The sequence below is a fragment of the Sceloporus undulatus genome, unplaced genomic scaffold (assembly GCF_019175285.1).
Source record: "Sceloporus undulatus isolate JIND9_A2432 ecotype Alabama unplaced genomic scaffold, SceUnd_v1.1 scaffold_12, whole genome shotgun sequence".
NCBI lineage: Eukaryota > Metazoa > Chordata > Lepidosauria > Squamata > Phrynosomatidae > Sceloporus > Sceloporus undulatus.
Genome location: NW_024802934.1, coordinates 4,235,909 through 4,262,159, shown reverse-complemented (window position 1 = coordinate 4,262,159; position 26,251 = coordinate 4,235,909). Strand labels below are relative to the sequence as shown.

Sequence of the window (26,251 nt, the reverse complement as noted above, 5' to 3'; positions counted from 1 at the left end):
CATACTAAGGCCATTTTGAAAGACAAAGTCAAAAATCGTAACAGAAGTAAACAATTTTAAGCACTAGTCTGTGTTTGTGAGATGCACATCCTCTTTGTAATTACAGAATGTGAATTGATCTAGATGTGCTTTAAGGCATGGTTAGGATTCTTGTGGCTCTCCAGATTTTGACTAAGGTCCAAAATACACTGTAGAAACAATCTCGTAAGAGACCGCTTTTAACTGCCCTGACTAAGTGCTAGGGAATCTTAAGAATTGTAGTTAATTGTAGCACCAGAGCAATCTGACAAGAGATATTTACAGTTTCCAGAATTCCCTAGCATGGAGACATGACAGTTAAAGTGGTCTCAAACTGGATTATTTCTGCAGTGTGTTTTGGACCCCCATCCCAGCAGCCTTAGCTAGTATAACCATGGATGAGGACAGCTGGTAATTCCAGCCCAACAACGTAAGGGAAGCCCAGGAATCCCACTCTTGTTTTAAGGTGCTTTTGTCTGCAGCCTGGAAAAAAATTACCCCTTTGGATGCCCTCCAATTCAAACAGACTTTCAAGTTCTGGTTTCACACACTATAAGCGAGTGGATACTAATTTACCACTTACCAGCGATTGTTACTGCTGAACAAGACCCTTGATAGCAATAGGCTGGAGCCTCCTGCAGTCCAGTCTTAGGTCAAAAACACACTGCAGAAATAATCCAGTTTCAGCCACTTGAAATTCCCCGGCTCAGTGCCAGGGAATCCTGGGAATTGTAGTTCCTTGTGGCACCAGTGCTGTCTGACAGAGAAGGCTATGTCCCACAAAACCACCGTTCCCTAGCCTTAAGCCAGAGCAGTTCAAGTGTCACAGAATGATAGAGTTGGAAGAGACCGCAAGGGCCATCCAGTCCAACCCCATTCTGCCATGCAGGAAATCTCAATCAAAGCATCCTCGACAGATGGCCATCCAGCCTCTGCTTAAAGACCTCTAAGGAAGGAGACTCCGTCAAACTGGATTATTTCTGTGGTGAGATTTGCACTTTAGGAGACTATCACATCGGAAAAAAGAGACGGGAACATAGTGGTATGCTCCCGCCAATATTGCGCGATAATATGATGATTATCACACGACATAAAGAGGAATTCTAGTGCCGGTTTTTATTCATGGAAAATCCCCACGAATAAAAAGTGGTGCTAGAATTCCTCTTTATTCACAGGATAATCGCAAGGTTGTGAGACATCGTGTGATAATGAATGCATTATTGCACGATATTGACAGACACATACCTCTATGCTCCTGTCTTTTTTGCCAGTGTTCTGGATCCAAAGTCAATGGCTATAGGATTGCAGCCCCTGCCTGCTTCACACCGCCACCCCTGGCTTCAGTATTTGGCTTTTCCATCCAAACTCTTCCATCAGTCTGTTGTTGTGTTTTTCCTGATCGGGACACCCAGCTTTCCCATGCTTTTTAAGATGAAACAAACAGGCAATGCTGGGACCAGCCCAGTAACAAAACCACTGATGGAAGAGTTTGAATGGGAAAACAAAACATATGCACTGGAGAAGTAATCCGTTTTGACTTCGCTTTAACTGCCATGGCTCAGTGCTATGGAATTCTGGGAACCATAGGATGCCATGGCCCCAGATCCTTTCCTTTGATTCGAACCTTGTTCTCCAGTCATAGTCCAATGCTGAAACCTCTATGCCACACTGGGCATACGCCATGGAAACAATGCAGTTTTGGCACCTCTTTAGCTGCCATGGCTCCATCCTGGGAGGAGGGCCTTGTAAAACTATAAATCCCAGGATGCCACCGGATGCTTAAACCTGCATCAAAAGGCATTATGATTTCTTACAATGTAGCTAATGATCCTCAAACTCTGGCCCTTCAGGTGTTTTGGGACTTCAGCTCCCAGAAGCCCCAGCCAGATTGGCCAACAGTCAGGAACTCTGGGAACTGAAGTCCAAAACCTCTGGAGGACTTAGGTTTGGGAAACATTGATCCCCAAACTCTGGCTGCATCCACACTGGAAAAACAACCCGGTTTGGAAGCGCTTTAGGTCTTGGTCTGGCTCATGGCTATGGAATTCTGGGAGTTGGAGTTTGTTGTGGGGCACAACAAACTCCAACTCCCAGAATTCCATAGCAAGAAGGCAGACAAAGAGTTAAAGCGCTCCCAAACCAGGTTATTTCTCCAATGTGGACGCAGCCTGGAATCTAGAAACCAGACGCGTGGCGAAAGGAGCCACTACTTCCATGTCTGTCCCTGAGGCTCCCTGAGGCGGCCCCACTCACGAGTTGGCGTGGAGGTACTCCAGGCGCAGCTCTGCCCGGCAAAGGGAGCCATAGGGCTGCTGGGACTCCTCAGACATCATCCCTCTGCCTCGCCCGCCTCAGGGGCCCAAGGCCCAGAAGCCACGCTCTCTCTCTCTCTCTCTCAATCCTCGCTGCGGAGGCCGCATGCCCCAGTCCCGCTGCGCCCCCTAGCGGCCGCGAGAGCGAAGTGGCGGCGCGAGCGAGGCGGGAAACGGCCGTTGGGACGGTGGAACGCCCCGCCCCTAGATATATCTCCCACTGATAAAACCCACTGAGATATATATATACGTAGTGGCAGTCTAACACTCAAACCCCTAAGCCACACTGGATATATATATATATATATATATATATGTGTGTGTGTGTGTGTGTGTAAAAATTTAAAAAAACAATATATATATATATATATATATATATATAGAGAGAGAGAGAGAGAGAGAGAGAGAGAGAGAGTTGGGGTAGGGGGTTTGCCATGGCCATCCTTTGAGGCTGAGAGTGTGTGACTTGCCCATATATTACTTCTGAGAGCCATGGCCTACCTCAACAACATATATAATATAGTTGTTGGGGTAGGAGGTTTTCCATGGCTCTCAGAAGTACAGTGGGAATGATCTTCTTATCTGCTGGGGTTTGGTTCCAGATTCAGAATCCCCCGTTGGTAACAAAACCCTACGATGGTCAAGTCCCATTAAATATAATGGTAGAGCAAAATGGTGTCCCTTATATAAAATGGAAAATCAAGGTTTGCTATTTGGAATTTATACTTTTTTGGAATATTTTCAAACTGTGGATGCTTGAATCCGTGGATAAAAAAAAATCTGTGGAGAAGGAAGGCTGACTGTAACAGACCACAGAGACATACCTATAGATACAGTATAAGTCTGTGTGTGTGTGTGTGTGTGTGTGTGTGTGTATCACCTAGTGGTTTTTTCATGCTTGAGCCAGGATTCAAACCCTGGCCTCCAGAGTCCTCAAACCACTACACCAGACTGGCTTTCAGAATACAGTTGGCCCTGCTTACCCACAGATTTTTTTATCCACGGATTCAAGCATCCACGGCTTGAAAATGCTGAAAAAATGTATAAATTCCAAATATCAAATCTTGATTTTGCCATTTGATATAAGGAAAACCATTTTGCTATGCCATTATATTTAATCGCACTTGAGCATCCACAGATTTTGTTATCCACGGGGCATCCTGGAACCAAACCCCGCAGTGGCTTCGGATCAGAGCTGCAAAACCCTCCGTCTGATAAGGGCCATTGCTGCCACTACAGACTTGCCTTAATCCAAGCTCTCAGATAGTATTTCCAGAAGCCCAAAGTGTATAAATACAAAAACTATTTTTTGTTTATGGAAGTGAATCACAGCATAGCAGATTAATTATTAATTACATTGAAAATACCACATACCTTTTCTCATACTCCTCTCAAGCTAACTCAGACCAACCATACCCACCCCCTGACCAAAACTCTCTTCCCTCCAACTCTAACAAAAACTACCTTGTGTAGCACCAAACTTTTGTGTAACGGAGCTCCCAACTGTCATTCACCAGCCTTATGCAAATCCTTACCTTATTTTCTAATATACACTCGATACCATATTTTATGGTATTTAAGCCATATTTTCCATACAAATCCATGACATCACTGGGGAAATATGAGAATATGTCACTGTATTCTCCATCATTGTGTACGGATGTGAGAGCTGGACAGTGAATACAGCGGATAGGAAGAAAATCAACTCATTTGAGCTGTGGTGCTGGGGAAGAGTGATGAGAATATCGTGGATGGCCAAAAAAACACATGGATCCTTGAACAGATCTAGGCTGAATCCTCCTTGGAAGCCAAGATGATCAAACTGAGGCTGCCATACTTTGGCCACATCATAAGAAGGCATGACTCATTGGAAAAGACAATGATGCTAGGAAAAGTGGAAGGAAATAGAAAGAGAGGAAGACTACAAGCTAGATGGATGGACTCTATTAAGGAGGTCACAAGTATGAATTTGCAGGACCTAAGCAGAGCAGTGGAGGACAGGGGGGCTTGGAGACGTCTCATCCATAGGGTCACCATGAGTCAAGGATGATTCGAAGGCAGTTTACTACAGATGTCCCTATGCATGTGTGTATGCATGCGTGTGTATATGTGTCTACACACAAGCTGTCTTGAGTATCTTTTTATTTTTTTTTAATGGAAAAGTGGTGTATTGATTAATTAATTAATTCAATCCTGAAAATGCTTATTCACTTGTCCTCTCTGTGCTCAGACCCATTGTGTCACCTCTTCACTCACATAGCCAAAAATGGGAGTATATTTTATATTTTGCATTAGCGCAGCTTAGCGTATTAAGCATCTGTTCTTTGGGAGAAAAACATTTCTGGCAAGTATCAAAACGTCCTTGTCAAAAGTCCAAAGGGTAGAAAGAGGTCGATGAAACATGTCTATGCAATGGTGGACTGTGCCCTCTGCCTGCAACTTGGATGTAGTAAATCATTTATGAAGCAAAGAGAATATAAAGTACAGAAAGCAACCAATTTTTGCAGCTGTACTGTGCAACATTTCCCCACAGAATACACACCATGACTATGACAACATTCCACCTGGTTATGTGTGCTGTGTTACTGAAAGGTAAGCTTTTAGAGGCCTATTTAACTAAACACATTTGCTATTAAATATAAACACACAGCTTCTCAGTTAAATCATTTCTGTCAAGTAGACTGCCCAAATCTATGACTGGACATATGATTGCTTGATGCAATTTCAATGGGGTGCATTTAATTGTCTACTGAATCTAGAGTTTAGGGAAGTTACCTTTTTGGATTACCATTCTCAGAATGCCTCAACCAGCTGGGAGATACTAGGAATATCAGTTCAAAAAAGAAAGGAAGGAAGAAAGGAAAGAATTGTCACTCAAAAAAAGGGCAAAAGAATCTTGCTACAAAGCAGAGTTTCGTGCAGCATTCATTGTATTATTTGGTAAGGCTTTTTCTTTTCACTGAAACACTTTTGTAGTAAGAGTGAAAAAGCTTTATCAAGCTCTTCTTCATGTTGTACCCAACAACCAGTGATGGCGAACCTATGGCACGTGTGACAGAGGTGGCACTCAAAGCCCTCTCTGTGGGCACATGTGCTGTCACCCCAGCACAGAGTTTGCCAGGGTTTGTTACTAGAAAGCCAGAGGGACGTGGCACTTTGCAATAAATAAGTGGGTTTTGGATTGCAGTTTGGGCACTTGGCTTCTAAAAGGTTCGTCATCACTGATTAGACCTTGCATGTGTTCATAGGAGTTTATCACATGGGGGAAATCCTGTGAAAAAACGGGATTTAAAAGGTAGAAAAAACCCACAAAAGCAGGTTGATTTTCACACATTTCATTGTTAAACCTGTGTTAACCCAAACAGAAAGTAAACAAAAGCTGCTCCTTTTTACTTTTGGGATTTTCCAAAAGTAAAAAAGAGTGGCTTTTGTCTACTTTCCCCTCCACTTTCTGTTCAGGTTAACATTAGTTTAACAATGATATTGTGTTAAAATAAACCTGCTTTTGCAGGTTTTTCCAATTTAAACTTCCATTTTTGCAGAGGATTTGCCCTGTGTGATAGACTCCATAGACTGAGCCTCATCAGTTCTAATATTTGACAGGAGAGCAATTCCATCAGGGCAGACAAATGCCCTTCTCTTATAGTGTGACTGTTTCATTCTTTCCTTTCAGTCAGGTTTAGCTATTCATTCTGCTACTGTTTTCTTGTGAAATACTGTACTTAGTTTTTCACACAGTTTATACTGCAGGAATTAGCCTGAGTTAGTCACGGGATGATCATACATTGCAGGAGCAAGACTAACTTGATAGCAACAGCTGAAATCCATCCATCTACGTAGAAATAGGTTCTAGGTGGTGTGTTTCACTTGTTATTCAGTTCTAGTTTTCACAAACACTTAAGTCGGGTTTGTTAACCAGTGATCAAAATGTTGTTGTGTCATTTTCAACTATAGGGACACTAAGGTAAATACTTCATGGGGTTTTCTTGGTCAGATTTGTTTTGAAGGGATTTGCCATTGCCTTCCTCTGAGGCTGAGAGAGTGTGATTTGCCCTAGGTCATCCAGTGGGTTTCTATGGCAGAGTGGAGGTTTGAACCCTGGGCCCAGAGAGACCTAATGCATCTCTCAAGTACTGAAATCTCTAGCAATTTCTGAACACATTTGGCCACTCCAGGGGAGCCCTCAGATGAATAAATAAAGCAACTCAGATTGCCTATATATTGGAGTGACTTGCCTTTCTTGTAATACATGATTTTTATAATGCATTACTTTCTGTTAGGTTTAATGGCATGCTTTGAAACACCCGTGGCTTGCCAAACTGTAATTTTAAACATATCCGTGGATAGAACCTAACAATTTACTATCACATGAGAGGACATTTAGGATATATAACAATAGCTGCTTGTTAAACATGTTTGGAATTTGCATAGTCTATAAATCTTTGATTCCAGTTATTTGCCTTTCAGGGATCCTGGGACTACCGTTTGCTTCTGAAGAAGAAGCCAATCAGTTTTTAGGACTAAAGAGACAAACACCTTATCTGGACTATTGGCAACTAACTAGCAGCCAGAATACCTTGGCTGAACAGGTATTGATCGTTTTAAGATCCCATACTAAAGCTTTCAAATAACTAGTGTGGTTTGGAAGGCAGAAGATACATCTTTCTTTGCCAGAAATATTGGAATGATAATTGCAAACCTCTGAAAAGTTATTATTTTTTGGACTAGAACTTTTAGAACAGCAGTTCTCAACCTGTGGGTCGTGATCCCTTTGGGGGTTGAACAACCCTTTCATAGGGGTTGCCTAAGACCACTGGAAAACACATATTAATGAGGAAGTATAGGTTAATGTTATGGTTAGGGGTCACCACAACATGAGGAACTGCATTGAAAGGTCACGGCCTTAGTAAGGTTGAGAACCACTGTTCTAGAATCTCTAAGCCAAATTGGCCAGTGGTTATTATGGCTGGAGGATTTTGGGATTTTTAGTTTAACACAGTATTGTTTTAAAGATCTGGAAAATAGTAAGTAAGGGGCTTCTCCCCATTTGTAAGAGCATTTTCTGTGTTCTAAATACTTGAAATTAGCTAGCAATTTACCTACCAGATGAATGAAACAAGTCTTAAAAAGCAGTTGCATCATTAAAGAAACAATGCAAATAGTCATTTGACTGGATATTCTAAATAATAATAACAGATAACTTCATGTGTCAGTTCTTTAAGCACCCCAAATGGCACATCTGTGAACAACAGCAGGTTTCAGAAATTAAGGGGCAAAACAGATGGCTCCATCATCACCCCTGAGATAGCTGAATTTGGGCTGCGGAAACTGCATGGCATGGCCCCAATCCAGCCAGCTTCCACCCCAAATAGGAGTGGGAAAAGTCACTTCCTATTTGGGGCAGAAAAAAACTGCCCATTCGGCTCTTTTGCCGGCTTTTCGCCAGCTCTGGGGCAAGTGGCGTCTGAACACCATGCTCCCAAGTCACCCAGAAGCCAGCATATAATCTCTGACACGGCTTCCAAATGACTCGGGGGCGAGGTGTGCCTAAACACCATGCCCCCAAGCCGGCTAGAAGCCAGCTTTACCGAGCCATCATGGCAAGAAAAGTAGCCACAATGTGATTTTTAATATGAAATATGTGTCTTCTATGGATTAGTCATGAGTTAGGACCTTATCGCACACACAATTTTAAATGTTCTGGGGATGGAAGGAGGACGCTCATGTGCGCGCACGTGCTGCAGAAAACGGAGTTTATCACACACAAATGCGCCCTTCAAGAGGCCCTGTTCCATCCCCGGTGCACACCCGTTCGCGTCCAATCCTGACGAGCATGATTTTTTGCTGATGGAAGGTAATCCGTCAGGCAAAAATCATGCCCGTCAGGACTGGACGCGAATGGGTGCGCGCCAGGGGATGGAACAGGGGCTCTTGGAGGACATCTTTGTCTTTGTGTGCGGTAAACTCCGTTTTCTGCAGAGTGCGTGCGCACACGAGCGTCCTCCTTCAGTCCCCAAAACATTGAAAATTGTGCGTGCGATAAGGTCATCTGACTTGCCCAAGACAACCCAATGCTCTCCATGGTTGTGTGGGAAGTCAGACCCCGTTTTTCTGCAGTCCCAGTCCAGAAAACATTCAAACTACTACACCACACTGGTTGTCACTTACTGCTTTTAGCTGCTGCTATAAAAATATACTTTTTGACTACTCTTGCGGGGAGGGAATTATTTATAAATGTTGTACCGAATAGGTTTCCTGGCTAAACAAATGCACACTGTGTTCTAAATAGGTTAGTGAAACCTGGACTGCACTGAAGAGATCAGCACAGCATTACATGGATTTGCGATTGTTTACATTTGATACTGACTACAGCCAGGTAACTTACATTTAAAGACTGACTCTTCCAGGGATGCAGCAGGGGATTCTTCCAAGGATGTACCTAGGGTAAAAGGTTAAAATGCTCCCTGATCCTCTGCTGCTGTCACTACTGCCCAGGAAGGCCTGCTTTTTAAAAACAAAACAAAACAAAAAACAGACATTATAGCTACTCCTCATCTATGAACATGCACACTCTTCTGCGCCTTCACAGCATGGACAGAAGAGGACAGAAAGATGGCACCAGAGATGCCAGAGTAAAAACTGGAGAAGGCTTCTGTCCTGTGGTATTTCAACAAGTGTTGCATGACAAGCAACACCTATTGAAATTTCCTCTTCTTTACAGCCATTAAAGGTGTAGAAGCCACCTCTAGTTTTTCAGTGTGGCAACACTTAATTGGCATCAATAGTTGTGCCAGTTCTAATAGTCCTCACATGCCATTGAGAGAGATGAATGATATCCTTTCTTGGTGTTGCTACCACCACATTCCAACACCCATTTCAGTCTAGTTTCAGATCAGAGAACAGAACTGAATTGACCTCAGTCACTCTGACTGAAATCTTACTCTGGGTGAAAGGTGTGTGTGTGTGTAGGGGTACTATCATTTTAATCTTTCTGGATCTGTCAGCAGATTTTGATACAATTGATCATGATATCTTTCTGGACGGGCTCTATTAGATAAGAAGGCATTGCATTCTAGGAGTTTATTGTATTGGCTTTGTTCCCTCGATAGATGTGGAATATAACTTTAAGAAGGCGGATCTTATCACATTTTCCCATCACTGGGGAGTATGCAGCCCATATACAACCACCGCATCTTTTCAAGGACAGGAAAATCCCATGGGCTGCTTACTCCCCAGTGACAGGGAAATGCGATTATTTATTTATTTATTTATTTCCCGCTCTTCAGCCAAAAGGCTATCAGAGTGTCTTACAAACCGTTAATTAGACATTTCCTTACCCTCAGGCTTACAATCTAAAAAGACAAGACACAAAAGGAGAAGGGAATGGCAGTGGGGAAGGGGGAAAGTCCAGCAGATCTTCTCTCCCTTGGAGATCTGGACCACGGCAGATGGATTGGAGCAAGCGCCCTTCTTCTTGCTCTGATTAGGCCAGATGGAGCTGGCCTGTCCTTCTCTCCCTCTGGATGATGGAAGGCCTTCTTCTTTCCAGGCAAGGCCTGATGGAGCTGGCTTGTCTTTCTCTCCCTCTGAAGATCCACCTTCTTTAAGCTACACCCCACATCTATCATGGGAGCAAAGCCAATGCAATAAACTCCACAGTGTTTCCATTTCTGTCTGCAAGGAGTAGTATTAAGGCAGTGGTACTCAAACGTTTTACCCTTAGGACCCCTCCTTTACACCTATATGTGGACATTGCTCCCCCCCCCAACTCAGCATAGTATATGAATAAAAATATTTTGATTATTTGGTGTGCGTATTTTCATTCGCATATTCATGTATATTCATATTTTAACAGTTTTATAAGGAAACAATATCACTGAAACTAGAACAATTTTGTTTAAATAAATTCAGTATTTAACTCAAAGCATGTGTAAAATTTACACATAAAAATGCTTGGAAAGAGGAGGAGGAGGAGGAGGAGGAGGAGGGATCAGAGCCTCCATGTCTCACACACCCCTTGCGCAACTCTTGTGCACCTCCTGGGGCTCCCACCCCACCATTTGAGAGCCACTGCATTAGGGGTTCATGTTCAGCCTCACAACCATTAAGCTGTAGGGTGCCACAGGGCTCCAGTTTGTCGACATTATCCAACATCTATACGAAGCTGCAGGAGGAGCTCATGAGGGGTAATTCCCAGCTCTGCTTCTCCTTGTCATCAGAGTCCACTCAGGCTGTACAAGTGCTGGATCTGTGCATGAATCCTACAATGGGCAGGATAAGGACCAATAAAGTGAAGCTGAAAACCAGTAGGATAGAGGTGCTGCTCAAGTCCAGGAACTGGATAAGCAACCTACCCTGGATGGAGCAGAGACAGTTCTAATTACCCTTCTGTTATCCCACTTTTAAGCTGCTTTTAAAATATCCAAGTTTCTTTCTTCTCCTCCTATTTCCCCTATGTCCTGAGCTTACAAAGGGGGAATCTTGCCTTTTCCAATAGGTTCAGAGCAAACTGCTGCAGCCTCTCCTGGATTGTCTGTCCTTCCTTATTAATAACTTTTGTCATCTTGACCAGTTGACATTGCTTGATTAGTTTTCATCTGTGAAATGTTGGCGGCTAAGTGGCCGGCAGAAATGAAACTTCAGTTTTATGTATCTGACACTATTTTGGCTCTTACTGGATCATGGTAACTTTATGCAGCTTTAAAATAAAAAAATGAAGAAAAAAAAAAGCATACAGAGCCCTTCAGCCATGTCATTCCACATTGTAAGAGAAGGATTCTGACCACAGTAATTATTCTATTCACAGGAACCACATTAGCTCTTATATGGATATGTTACACCAATCTGAAGCAGGTCTTCAGCGGCAAAGAAGGCAACATCATATACAGAGACTTCCAACAGAAACTGAACCTTGTCCAGACACTTCTTATATCTGTTGAGCACTTCCTGGAATATTAGTACCGCAGGCAAAGAGTGTTATCTAATAGACATCCAGCATCCATTAGCCTCCACAGAAATATATCTATCCTGCCTCAAATAATAACAAAGACACAAGATGCTGGAAAGTTGTCCAAGCCCTTCTAGAAGTGATAGGACCTTCCCCAAGAGAACAAAGCTTCTCTAGCACTTTTGTTTCTTCATGGTACAACCCTGTATTCTGTATCCCAAGGTTGCACAAATTACAAGATTCATTTAGCCTTCGACTGCTTCCTGTGCTGTTCCCAAAAGTGGAGAGACTTTGCACCCTTTTTTCCCCCTGAAGACCAGTTGTTTGTGGCTTCCCAAGTCCCTGCATTCTGGTTAACAGTGAAAGTAGAAACTTGATCCCCTTCCCTAATTATAATCAATAGAGAAAGATATTAATATTTGTAGATTGGGTCCCCAAGTACAGCCATACTACAGAGTCTTGACCGTTGAGAAACAACCTTGAGCAGGGGAACTGAGAAAGATACAGTTAAAGCTGCAGGACTGTTGAAGACTGCAGTTCTCAGTATGAGATGTATCCCTTTTAATACATTTTATGTACAAAGGCTGACTAAAGAGAAATAAATGCTCTATTGTTGATTGTTATAATATATACTAAATGAAGTCATGGGAATCCCAATAATGTACATGCAAATTTCTAGTCATCTATAATGTCTCCTTGCTAACTTATAAATGTTGGAAACCTATCAGTAAAGTTGCTCTTTCTCTGCTCTCACAGACTGCCGGGCTGTTCTGTTTGGGAGGGGAGAGGAGTCCCTTGATCAAGGATAACTTTCTTTCATACAGATTCAGGATTGACCCACAGTCCATGTACACTAAAAGTGGTTGTGGTGGGAGCTGATATCTCAGTTCTCCCTCCTGCTTATAACAGCAGCACTGAGATCATAGGGAGAGATGGAAAAGACTTCTGCCTCCACTGCTTCCCCCATACCCTCCCACTGTCTTGATTTGGGAAGAACAGTCTCTGTCATCCCACTTTTTCAATGGTTTCTAATATGTCCCAGTTTCTTTCTCCTTTCCTCACTTCCCCCTCTATCCTCAGCTTATTTCAATTGCTGCATAGTAATTTCAATGTACAAAAGTAGCTTGTACTCCATTAACTCTGTGGGGGGAGATGAGAGAGCAAAATCTTACCCTTCCAAGTGGCTAAGGCAAAAGCAAACAACTTCAGTCGCTCCTCCATTGTGTGTCACTCCTCATTAATAGCTTTTGCCATCTTGACCATACACTGATGTTGCTTGGCCACACATGACCTGGTTTTAATTGGTGAAATGTTAGAGGGTATACTCCCAATATTTCTTACACTGCAGCAGGAATGCAGGAATACTTTAAACCTCCTCATTCTTGTGTGCTGAGATGTATGTGTGTGCACAGTCCAGAAGACTGAAGGGTTTGTGCATATATATATATATATATATATATGAATGATGTGGAACTGCAATGATCACATGAACAAGATTGCCCTCTGACCAAACTAGTGGGTCAAATGGCATTTTGAGGGAATGGTGGTGCTCTACTCTAAACTCCACCCCTCACCTGATATTTCCATTTCACCAGTGCCCATTTATATTTCGTCATACAGAGAAGGGCACAGAGTTCTCAGCCTTTTTTGTTCTTGGGGAATTCCCTTGTTATCTCTGATCACTGACTAGAAATAAGAGCAGGGTTGTATCCCCAGTTGAAAACAACATGAGGCCATCTCCTCTGTTTTACAACATGGCCACATAGCCTGAAAAACCCACAAAAAACTACAGATGCCGGCCATGAAAGCCTTCGACTTCACATTGGAAATGCCATTGTTTTGGGGATCCATAGACTGTAAAAAAAGCCTGCACTCACACATTGGCTCTGTCTGAAATGAGGCAGGGAAGCTGCCGGATTTCATGCTGTCCCCACAACACAGGCTGACTGCCCCCCATGTTCCAGGCAGCCTGGTTGAACCACTGTCACTCCCATCATCCCCTGACTGGAGTTCCACTTCTGGTCTGGTAAACAAAATGCCCTCCCTTAATCTTGCTACCAGCAGCTACTACCTTTGAATTCATTAATTCTTGTGCATGAGTCTGTGTGCTGATTATTTTGTTAATAAAACTACAAAAACTATTTGAGATTGCCTCTGGAGTTCTGTATGATTTGGAACTGGTAGAAACAGGGTTAAGATCCCAAGGTTGACTGTTGCTCCAGCCAGAATATTGGAGTGATTAAAATTCCCCTAAACATATTAATTTGTGGGTGTCTTCTCAGGACCCCCAGCATTTTGGACACCAGCTCTTTATCAGGGGTAGCTGGCTGAGGCTGCTCTGTAACAGGGAATGCTGTAGGCTGTTCTCTGCCTGAGAGACTTGCCTGGGTCCCTTCTTCAACCTCCCCATCAGACTCTTCCTCTAGGTCCCAGTCCTGCAGATCCTGGTCCGTGACACATCGTGGTGCTGTGCACCGTGAAATATGATGCTTCAGAGTGTGGTGGAGTCTCCTTCTTTGGGAGTTTTTAAACAGAGTGTGTATAGGCATCTGCTTTGATTGTATATTCCTGCACAGCAGGGGGTTGGACTCGATGGCCTTTGGGGTATCTTTCAACTCTATGATTCTCTGATTCTCCTAGGTCTTCTCCACCGTGGGCCCAGCAAAATCAGTTACTCCCTGCATTGCTACACACTGTGGATCTATAACTGGCTTTCTCATCTTAAAAATTATTGTATAAATCAAAAGTATAAATACTGACAAAAAATAAAAATAAAAATCAGATGGGGTAATTTTTAACTTACATGGCTTTCTGTAGAGAAACTTGATAAAGGGTTATTATTTCTGCCAAGGAAGCCTGGTGGCAAAGGCATATTATTATAGCCTTCTCTATAATATGTGTCACACAGGAAAAATAGGCTTTGAGTCTCAATGCGCCCTTTAATATGGTTGAAATATACTTTAGTAATTTCTGCAACTGATGTGACATTATTAATACAAATGTTTTGCCAAGATAATAGCCACAGCTACTTATCTGCCATAGCAATTAAAAACTGCTAATAAAATACCATGAAGCTAAATCACACAGTACTTTCTATTACAGAGCTCATTGCAGAAAACCTAATTTTTACTGATGGGCCACAACTTGTTAGGAACTCGTTTTTGCACGTAATGCCATGATAAATTTTAATACTATAGATAACACTTGCTTCATTGCCACATTAATTATGTATTTAAAACTCTGCAGGCCAACCCCTGCAAGGAGAACGCATGTCGCCTGTCAACGCTGCAACCCAATCCAAATTACAAAGGTGTCCAATTCATCAACAGTGGCAGCTTTTGACATTATTATTCTACTTCAGACACTCTATGCATTAAATTACTGTCATGCTTCCTTACCTTTCTGGCTTATGAGGAGAGCACTAAGGGTCTTGTTGACGTTCTTCCAGGACTTCTTGGCTCTGCTAAATATTAAATATTTGAGCATTGCTCCCCTCCCCAATTCTTAATTAATAATGGTACCTGTATTCAGTTTATTTAACGGACCATACACAAATATACAGTGTACTACAAACTACAAATAATGACAAGATTTATTGCATACGAGTGCTGTTTATGGGCTGCTGAAAACACATGTAATTCCAGTCATATCATATGTGATAGAGTCTATCATCTATTTGGAACTTGAACAAATCGGGGCAATGGCATGCAGTTGCTGCGGCCCTGATCCAATGTAGCTGGATGTAGCTCCACCCTTTAGGGGCAGTCTGAACAGCCTCTCAAATAACAAAATAACAGTGCCAATGTAACATATTGAGCTAAGAGCTTTCCATGTTAACTGCATGAATGATTTTACTCACTATGCATATGTGCTTTGGCAATATTTGGTTTCTTAATAAAGAGTGTTGTAGAAATGTGTGGGGTTCAACTCAGGTTCTTGCATTATGGTATTATATATATATATATATAACTTGCCATTTAGTCCTTTTAAAATTATGCTTATATGTCTGGCCTATGATTTAATTGTGGACACAGCAAAATAAACCTGCTTCTCTCTCTTTCCTTCTATCTCCTTGTGGATGTGGAAAGCAGTTGGGATGGTTCCACGTGACTGCAAACAAGAGCATATCAGAAAATATCCATTAATTTAAGGAAAATTCTTGTACATTGTCTTTATGGGACAGTCCATTCTTCCTATATCTCCTTATGAAATGTAATGCAGCATGCTGCCTCCACTCAGTTTTCTTCATCTGGGAAATGTTCTTGCACAGAAACTGAGATTTTCATTCTATATTTATGGGATTTTTATTATAATTTGATGACAATGTTGAGTAAAGCATCTTGTTTGTAGCTTACATTTTTCACAGGCACAGGATCTTGTCGTAATGAGAAGTCTGGCACTGAATTAGTAATAAATGTGTAACAGCTATTCGTTTTGAAGTAAAGGTAGACTATAAATAATGTTTTTTTGAAAATTATTATTGTTATTTGCTCAGCAAATATTATGAAATATTTCCATTCCTCTGGGAATGGAAAACACATTTGCTTCCAGTTGTGATAGCTGCTTTGAGAACAATTCCAAATGGATTGCAAAGCATTTGGATGAAATTAGCATAGCTGGAATCACAACAGCACAACTACAAAAAGTGACACTACTCTGATGATACTTCACTCATTCCTAGATTCTTGGACAGAATCGAAATCACTGATGATCCAAAATTCCAGAGAATCATACCCGATAGACTGAAAACTGATGATGATGATTTTGACCAAACATTATTGTGGTGTTCAGCAGTGAAACGGTGAGGGGTGATGTTAGGCAAATTAATACACTTAACAGCCATGAGCTGAAATAGAGAAATGCCACAACTTTTATTTGGTTACACCAGTAGAAGGCTTGACTTGTATGGGTTTGGATCCCTACATCAGCCACCTGCCTGTCAACTGATGAACACCAAAATTCAGATAGTGTGCTGGGTGCTGCTAGAGTAATGGAAATGGGAAGCCATGTGAGTGAAAACCTCTGTTTTATCCTCCACCCTGTGGGGTGAGGCAGATTCTCCTGCTCTCAAGATGGACGTGACTCAGTTCACCTTCACCATCAAGGTCCTATAAGGGAACTCCTGAAGCTTTGTCTGCTCTCAAAATGGATCTGATCCCATGACAAATGACCCTGGAATAACCACTCCAAATCTGTTTGACTAGTTATTCCTGCTGCTGCAAGAAGCAGACAAATAATAATAATAATAATAATAATAATAATATTTATTTGTATACCGCTCTTCTAAAGAATTAATCAAAGCGGTTTACAGCAATTCGCAAACAATAACATAATACAGCATATCTCAAAAACATCATAACATCATAACATCAATGGCAATACATCTCAATACAAAGGCAACAATATAATTCTCAGTGCATATCACAAAACAGCCAATATTACATAACAACAATAACAATATCCAAACAGCAATTAGCCCTCCAACCCCCAGAGTTACCACAAAAACAAAAGACCCCAGATTGCCCAGATGGTATCAGGGCACAAGCCACAGTTCTTCCGGCCGCGCTAGCAACAGCGGCAGTGGGGACACCCCAAGCAGGCACATGAGATGCTTGCAAGAAAACACTGACGATGAGGGGGAAAAATAGTTCTGAGGCTCCACTTCCCCTTCCCTGCTGCAGATTGCAAACTGTCAACTTAAGTCTGGGACAATTTCTTTTTTCTTTCTTCTTTTTCTATTACAGGGTTACGATATACAGGAAGCCCCATGGTTTTGATGGTTTGGACGTTCCACTGTTTCAACACAACTAAATTTTAGCCACATACCATACTTTTGACTCCTGGTCTGCTCTTTTGACCACTGCTGCTGCCATATCTCTCTCTCTCTCTCTCTCTCTCTCTCTCTCTCTCTCTCTCAGAGCCTTATCGTATAATTAAACAAATCCAGTTTTTCTCTCTTTTTTGTTTTCTTCTGTTTCTAAAACAGTGGGAGAGGGTCATAAAAGTGTTGTAAAAGTGTCCCATTTGCCAAGCTGGAATAATCCGTTTGGCAAAAATGATTCTTTTGCAATGTTCTTAGATGCTTTTAAAACCTGAAGAGAATGAAAGTCATGCAGAGGGAGAAAAAAAATGTGTCTTTTCATTTGCCTGCTGGGTTTGTTTAATAAAGTGGTAAAGCTTTTAGTTGACTTAGCATACTGTTGTTGTTTTTCTCTCAGTGATGATGGACATGCTGTTTTCTTCCTCTTGGTTGATAATGACATCTAGTGTTCAGGCTTATATTTGCAAGCTAAAAAAAAAAGACTCTCTGTGTATGCACTGCAGAAATAATTCAGTTTGACACCACTTTAACTGCCATGGCTCAATGCTATGGAATTCTGGGAACTGTAGTTTGTTGTGGCACTGGATTATTTTACACTGTGGATGCAGTCTATGTTCAGTTTTGCAACCAATTCGACATTTTGACAGTCCTCTAATCCCTAACCTGTCAGATAAGTGGAGGCTTCTTGTATCAATAGTCCAGTCTGTGAATGGTTATGTTCATTGTTTCCTCAAATGTAGATTATATGGAAAAGAGTTAAAAAAAAACAAGCAATTTATTAAATTAAATATATTAAAAATGTAGTGTTGCCTTCTTAAGACCCCCCCCCCTTTTTTTTTAAACTAAGGTAAAATCTCTAGTCCCAATCTGGATCGGGACCAAAACACATGAATTCCCAATCAGTTCTTTATTTCACAAATACATCACCATCATCACTACCCAGGACACAGAGAGGACAACCAAAGAGAAGAGAAACCTTTGTTGACCCTAATGGAATTTTTCCTATTTCATCATCAAGCCAAGCGGGTTGGGGTTCTGAAATTAAAACCACATGAAGGTGAAGGTTTTCCTGCCCCCTCCTCTATTGGTCCATGTGAGAGCAGGACTGCACATGCTTAATGTATAATAGAACAGTGAGGGATTTTAAATGCACACTAGATATTTACCACAGCATGTAGCTAAGCCTTTAAAACATCAAGGATGTGACAATCTACTCTAAATATTCTACATTAGACTACTTTTCTAAAAGGGATGCACTTAGGAACTGTGTAAATGGCTTTGCAAAATTCTAACTAGAATTTTTTTTTTCAGTTGCTTCTTGGGATATGACTCTCACCATTAGAAATGACAGTTATGCAATTCTTTCTCTCTCTCCTAAGGTAGTAAGAGTGTATGTGAGTCCATGTGTGCTGAGGATATTGCTGCTGCAATTGGCACAATTTTGTATTCTCTGCAGTACTTCAGAAATAGCATTTTTCCAATATGGGGCAGGAGGAATGATAATTGCCACACACAAGAAGTGGAAAGTATTCAGATTTTTAAAAATTTTCTTCTTTCCTCCTCCTCCTCCTCCTCCTCCTCCTCCTCCTCCTCCTCCTCCTCCTCCTCCTCCTCCTCCTCCTCCTCCTTCTTCTTCTGCAAAATATCCTTCATTGAAGTGGAAGGTATTAATGAAGAAAACAAAATCTTAGTAATGTTCCGAGTCAGCTCTGTGGAGAAACCTCTGCATAAACATGATGTATAGGACTGTATTGTTAGGAAGCTAGACTGTGTCTGACATACAGGACTCACATGAAGACTTCCTGTAGTCAAGCTTAACACTCTGCCTAATGTGCTGCCTTGTGCAACACTAGCTAATGACACTGTGAAAGCAAGTATTTTCACACAATTCATAAACCACTTCTGCAACACACATATAAAACTACTATAACACAAAGTCACTTGTACTGAAAAATTCTACAATTCCAGCCCTTCTACCCTTCTTTTCTTCATCACTTCAAATACTGCACTGTATTCCTAACTGTTTTACACAGTGATATGTAAGATTAGCCCTGAGCTTATTATCTCCAGGTAAACTGCATCTGGAAACCGTCAGCAAGGTATATTTGGGCTGGGCTCTTTAGACCTCAGAAGGCTGTGGTGAGAAGACTCAGTGGTAGTGCTCTGAATCAGGGCTAGGCATTAATCTGGTGGCCCTGGTGGGTGGAGAGGTGATAAATAAATGCCACAAATACATAAACTAACCATGTATATTTCCCACAATGTCCCTGACATAATGCTGTTGTAGGATATTGTAGTGAATTAAAATTAAAATGGTGGACCTGAGTGGAGGGGGACATTGCAGAAAACCAAAATAGTGCACTGCCTATTTTTAAAAAGAATGGTGGGCAGGCTATGCAGGCACTAACAGTCAGTCTTTCTACCTGGGCAGCTACGGGACGCTAGATCTTCCTTCAAGGATACTAGATCTTGCTATTACTAAAAGTTGCATACACAGAGTGGAAGTGGATTGTGGGTTCTTCTACAATTGCAGTACTATGTATTTGTATGGCGGCAATTTATGGTGTCATAACCATAGCAGATGCTGCTCTGTATTCATGAATGTGTCTCCAGAGTAACAGTTGTGTCTGGGAAAGATACCAGCCTCATAATGAAATGGGCTTCAGTATGGATCATACTAGGACCTCTAATTTGAACTGAAGTGGAACAAATGATAGAACCAATGCTCCATTCTGGAAGTCTCAGAACCTCTTACAAACTGGAAATGACAAATTAAGGTACATCTTGCATCTCGCTTATCTGAAATGCTTGGTATCAGGGACATTTGGGATTTCATTTTTAAAAATTTATTGTGGAATACCTGTATTTGCATACGTAGTCGGCCCTTCTTATACACATATTTTTTATACACGGATTCAAGCATCCATGGTTTGAAAATGTTAAAAAAAGTATACATTTCAAATATCAAACCTTGATTTTCCATTTTTTATAAGGGACACCGTTTTGCTATGTCATTATATTTAATGGGACCTGAGCATCCACAGATTTTGTTATTCACAGGGGATCTTGGAACCAAACTCCAATGTACAACAAGGGTCCACTGTATGCACATCATACGATATCTTGGAGTTGGGACCCAGGTCTAAACACAAAATTCATTTATGATTCATATACACCTTATACACATAGCCTGAAGATGCTGCTAAATACTTTTAAAAGTATTTTAAATATTTTGTGCATGAAATAAGGTTTGTGTACATTGAACCCTCAGAAAGCAAAGGTGCCACCTATGAAAATCATTTTGGATTTTGGAATATTTTGGATTTTGGAATTCCAGAAAAGGAAGACTCAACTTATAGGACATGGCCTTCCCATTCTTTTTAACATTGTCACACCCTATTTGATGGTGAATAGGCTGATACTGTACAAATGTTTTCCCCCACCTAGAGTCTTTGTGTCACTGCTCTCATTATCCCTTCATTAAAACAGAAAGCACAGCAGGATAAAGAGTTACTTCAAGGAATGCCTCTCCCTGTATAATCTGCCCCGCACTCTCAGAACCTCCGGGAAAAATCTGCTGGAAGCACATCCAACCAGATTGGTCTCAACTTTCCAAAGAACCTTTACCTCATTGGCTCCTAAACTATGGAACAACCTCCCGGAGGAGATCCATCTTATTACCTCCTTGGAGGGTTTCAAGAGGGCAATTAAGACGGATCTCTTCTGGGAAGCCTATCCACCCAATGTTCTGTAAAGACATCATTCACTCTTCCATCAGAACATTTTATCTTATAAAAGTTGCCTGCATTGTTTTTAACTGTTTTAATGTTTGAAATTATATGTTTTATTTTTGTATTTTATTGTTAGTGTTAGGCTGTAATCCCGCCTCGATCTACCTGGGAGAGGCGGGAAATATAAATAAATATTATTATTAAATGAGCTTTCATTGCAAAGGTAATTACTTTCTCCTCTGATATATTTAAAACATGAGCATGTAAAGCAATCTTGATTTCTTGCACATTGTGTGTGAGTATATATATCTGTGTGCTCTCAAGTTTGTTTTAATTTAGAAGTGTAGTAAAACCTACTTGTACTAAACATGTCTTCTTTGCACAGCAGCAACTTACTTGAATGAGAACCGGCTCTTCAGTTTGTGACTGCTTGAAAATTGCTGAAGATATGGAGATAGGAATATGACTGATAAGTGATGTCTCCCAGTTAATTTCCAGCATGCATCACTGGAAGGGGCAGATCCTTTTAGCAGCTGTACAATATTCATTACCTTTTTGAAAGTACAAGCCTGGAATCTCCTGTCCTAATTCTGGCAATATTGTGAAATACAGTATGCAAGACTATTCAAATAAGCATTAAGCAAAAACTATACAAAGATCTGTTTACTTTTTATTTTTTATTACAAGCAATGCAGTAAATGGTCACAGCTACACAACAGAGCTTTGTGAAGTTTAATACTCCTCGCATTCATCTTCACCATCCAGGGAGTCTGTGCCCACTTCTTCATAATCTTTCTCAAGTGCAGCCAGATCCTCCCGGGCTTCAGGGCCTGTTTCAAGACTTTTGCCTGGCTATTCTTGTACAATATCTTAGTCTGTCTGTCTAATTACCATCTATTGAAAAACTCTTTGTAGAACAGTGACCATTTTTATCTTGAATCATCACTTGTTTAGGAAAAAAATATATAGTATATGGAATTTGTGTCATTATACTCATTTGTTGCTTTTAGGCACAGCTGTAGTTTAGTAATGGCTTCCAATGCATTTTGAATATCTGCATCAGGGAATTTTTAGACAAGAGCTGGAGGAAGATTGTAGATTTCTGCTTGATGCAAGAAATCAAGCAGAACTACAATGTTCCCCCTATAAAAGACCATGAAGCCTTTGTTTGAAGATCTCAAAAAAAGGGGAAATGGCTTAACAGACATAGAATTGCATTGATTTTCTGTGTCTCCAAACATAACTATTACAGTAAAAAGGGAAGACATCAGGAAGACCATAGTGATGACTAAGGGGCTGATGATGACTAAGGGGCTGTACAGACTGGCTTGAAGTGCTGGCATGGAGATGACATGGGGGCATGGCATTTGGCCGACTCATGCCCCCATGCCACTCCCATGCTGGTGTCATGCCCCCTTTCCACCTGCCCGCTGGGCAGGCAGTGTCACAGTGCTCCTTTGGTGCAGCGTTTATAAACCGCACACTGCAAAGAGTGTTGAAAAGTTCTGCCACAGTGTCAGGGGTGGCTTTTTGCTGGCTCTAAAAGGAGCGGCATTTTGCCGTTTCTTTTAGAGCTGGCAAAGTGCTGGATCAGGGCCATGATGTGTGGTTTTTGTGACCCTGATCCAGTGCCGAAAGGGGTGGCGGGATGCTGCTCTATCAGGGTGGTCTGTTTAGCCCCTAAATAGGTTGAACTAGAACCAAAAGTTGGCAGAGCTCCCCCCTTCCCCCCTCTTTTTTCCACCAGCTTTTCTCTTTCTGATGCACCAATCTCTCCTTTGTTCCTACCTGCTAAGTAAGTTGCCAAGAACAGAATAGATTTCTCTTGCTACAGGTGTCAACTGATGACTAGAAGATGGCTACATAACATTAGGCTAAGGCAAGATGTGGGCTTAGGATATGGCAAAGTGTCAGAAGACATTTTTCATCTTGTAACAACAAGCTAATGAAGATATTGCTGCAAACAACTGCAAAATGTCAGTACATTTTTTGAAATAAGAAGTGGGTAGCTTTATGATAGTGATTAGAGCACTGGACTACAGCTCTGGAGTTCAGGGTTTGAATCCCAGTTCAACCCTAAAAACCACTGGATGTCCTTGGGCAAGTCACATTCTCTCTGCCTCAGAGAAAGGCAAAAGCAAATGTTGCCAAGAAAACCATGTGATTGATTCACCTTAAGGTAGCTATAAATTGAAAACACTTTGAAGACACACAACGGATGAATGAATTTATTTAAGGCACATGGCCAGCACCAAAATACAGCAAAAAGAAGACACACAACAACAACCAACTCACTGATATTGATGTGAAGATTTATGTTGATAAAAGATAATGCTCTGAACAGCCCTGTTTTATTTTGTTTTTAAATAGTCTTTGGCTTCTACTGCCATCAGCTTGGCAATCTCCCATTAGAACTTCATTCCCTCATGATCCAGTGCTGGGACATCTTTGACTTAGGCAAAAAGAAAAAGCACATGTAATTGTTTTTCAAAAACACCTAACAATTGCATTGAAAATGTGCTGCTGAAGAGGAAAGCCATGCCAAACATTACAGATGTTAATCGCAAGTGTCTTAGGTCTTCAGTATCCAAGTGGTGCAGAGGTCTGAAAAAACATGCTCCTTTTTTCAGATATGAAGAGAGAGACTGTTGGGATCAATGCTTAAGCCAAACCCTGCAGTTTCTTCGACTGTTGTAAACAGTAAAAAGAAGCAGCATCTCTTCTTTTAATGTAAACACTACTTTAGTAAGCAAAGAAATATTAGATGATACCAGCAGGTATGTTCCAGCAATGTTTTTATTCTAGAACACACCTGCTGGTATCTTGTGATTAAAACTAGCATTTTTTGCTTTGCTCTGTGATTGGATACAAATGGTGAAACTTGAGAAGTTTTCACATAAGAAACAAAAAACAAGGAAGAGCAATCTAAGAGCATGTCTGTAGGTAGTGAAAGACCTATTGCTTCTTCTTTGAGCTTTTCCCAAATCCCTTCCCCAAGCATTAAGGTATCTGATGCTACAATGGTCAGTTTCTACCCTGAAAATGTTGATTTTACCTCTGTGATTGTAAGTTTGGAAAGGAACAGATAACCGACATATTGTGAAATATCTTGCTCTGAAAACAGAATCAGCCTATTTCCAGCTCATTCCATCCAAGTCACTTATCACTGTTAAGCATGCTTGTTACCCGTGGTTCTCCCTGCCTGTGTGTTCATAAGGATGAGAGCTTGAAGCACACATGCTGAAAGATAGAAATAACAGCAGTAACTGAACTTCAGGGGAAACCACTGGATCCACTGATGTGGGTGTGACAAATCCTCCCTGGATTTTCCCACAGCTCTTTCTGTAGCTTCTCTGCGTTGAATGGGACCACCGTTAGTGCTGAATAAGGGCATACTTGCCCTGGTTAGCTTCAGCTGAAAACTCTGTGTAGGGTTTTGCCAGTTTCTTCCTCTGAAATATAGCCTGTGGTACCTGATATTTGTTGATGGTCTCTCATCCGAGCACTAACCAGAGCTGCCCCTACTTAGCTTGCAAGATCAGGCAGAAAATGGCATATTTAGGCTATTTAGGCAGGTATTTAGGTACTCTTATTTTATCTCTCTCTGTATGCATTTTTAAAAAAGAGATTACTATATTCACAACTCAGATTTTTTTTAAAAAATTCACCAATTCAAAGATAACGTAAGTTATCCATACAATGTTCTGCCATTTTTCAGTCACCAGCTATGCTAATAGGAAGTGTCCCCCCACTTAATTCATTAGATAGCCTGAAGAAGTTGCCTTTTCCACCCTGCTTTCTTTAACTTTACTTTTTGCAAATCATCATTTTCTGCCCTTCAGGAGTTTTTCACACAGTGTGAGCATGAGATGTAATGGCCACACTAAATTAAAACTTATGAATACAAGGAGTTTGCTTTAATGCTACCTGGCAGACACGGCTAAATTGGAAACTTTACATTCTTCAGTCTTGGATATTTTTAGCAGGCTGTCTATTTTTAACTTAAAGCATTTCTAAACAAACCCTTTCTTTTCTTCTTTTAAAGATTAAATTCTTTGGGAATCCCTACAGAGAAGTTTATTTAAAATGACAATCTGCATAACTAAGATATGGTGGTCCGTTTTCTCTGTTAACGAATAATGAAATACAGCTTGTTACACTGATTTCTTTTGCTTAATTTGACTAATGCCATTGGTGAACATCTTGTAAACTATTACTTAATGTGAGGGGAGACTCATTTTCAGAAGTTGCTATCAGCTTGAAGTATGTGTGTTGCTTTTGTTTCTGTGTGCTTTCAAGTTGTTTCTGACTTACAGCAACCCTTGGCAAGTTTTTTCAGAGGGTGTTTGCCATTGCCATCCTCTGAAGCTGTGACTTTCCCAGGGTCACCCAGTGGGTTTACATGGCTGAGCTGGAATTCAAATGTTGGTCTCCAGACTATAATCTAACACTAAGTTTCTGTTGAAATATTATTTTTAAAGAATCACTCACAGGGTGCATTCATACAATGAAGGAATGAGTTACGATGAATGAGTTGCCATACTGATGTGGGGAGAAGAAACAATGGGGCAAAACAGACCAGCTGGAAATTGCAGCATTGGGGTGGAGTGGGGGCATGGCAACTGCACGATACATGCCCCCATGCCGTCATCATGTCGCCCGACCAACTGCATGTTCAGATGACACACACCAAAAGGAGCACAGGAAAGTGTTGTGTTGGCGGTAAGGGTGCCTTTTTGCTGGCTCTAAAAGGAGCGGCATTTTGCAATTTCCTTTAGAACCAGCAAAGCACTGGATCAGGCCTGTGGCGTGCAGTTGCCACAGCCCCATCTGGCACTGAAAGGGGTGGCAGGATGCCACTCTATTGCGGTCGTCTGTTTTGCCCCATTGTCATTGAGCTGCCTTGATTCTGTTTGAAAAAGTCAGGTTATATATCTAATAAATTAACAGGTTTTATCAAATTGTTCCATGACCTGGAATGGCATTGGGATTCAAAGGGTTTTTTTTGGGTGTTTTTTGGTCTAGGTGGCCATGTTCTGCAAGAGTTTATTCCTGATGTTTAAATTCTTCCAGAACATGGCCACATAGTCTGAAAATCCCACAAAAAACTATGGATCCCAATGCCATTCCAGGTCATGGAACAATTTGTTAAAACCTGATAATTTATTATTATACAACCTGACTTTTTCAGACAGAATCAAGGCAGCTCAGTGACAATAGGGCAAAACAGACTACCTCAATAGAGTGGCATCCTGCCACCCCTTTCAGTGCCAGATCGGGGCTGTGGCAACTGCATGCCACAGGCCCAATCCATGAAAGCCTTTGACTTCACATTGGTATCCAAGCTTGAAGATCTCAGGGTGACCAATAATAATAATAATAATAATAATAATAATAATAATAATAATAATAATAATAATAA

At 41.2% G+C, this 26,251-nt stretch overlaps 2 protein-coding genes across 2 annotated transcripts in view; one reads left to right on the top strand and one right to left on the bottom strand.

Annotated features, from left to right (window-relative positions):
• Nucleotides 1-2,455, bottom strand: part of LOC121917213 (MORC family CW-type zinc finger protein 1-like) — an 81,854-nt gene extending 79,399 nt beyond the window's left edge. Inside the window, exon 1 of the mRNA XM_042442970.1 lies at nucleotides 2,272-2,455. Within this exon, the coding sequence (XP_042298904.1) occupies nucleotides 2,272-2,351 (80 nt within the window). The 5' untranslated portion in view covers nucleotides 2,352-2,455. The remainder of the gene's footprint in view (nucleotides 1-2,271) is intronic.
• A 2,316-nt stretch (nucleotides 2,456-4,771) lies between these two features.
• On the top strand, nucleotides 4,772-12,027 carry LOC121917199 (uncharacterized protein C3orf85-like). Its single transcript, XM_042442942.1, has 4 exons — nucleotides 4,772-4,922; nucleotides 6,798-6,919; nucleotides 8,620-8,706; nucleotides 11,137-12,027. The coding sequence occupies exons 1-4, from the start codon at nucleotides 4,874-4,876 to the stop codon at nucleotides 11,146-11,148; spliced, it is 270 nt and encodes an 89-aa protein (XP_042298876.1). The 5' UTR covers nucleotides 4,772-4,873; the 3' UTR covers nucleotides 11,149-12,027.
• Nucleotides 12,028-26,251: the final 14,224 nt, after the last annotated feature.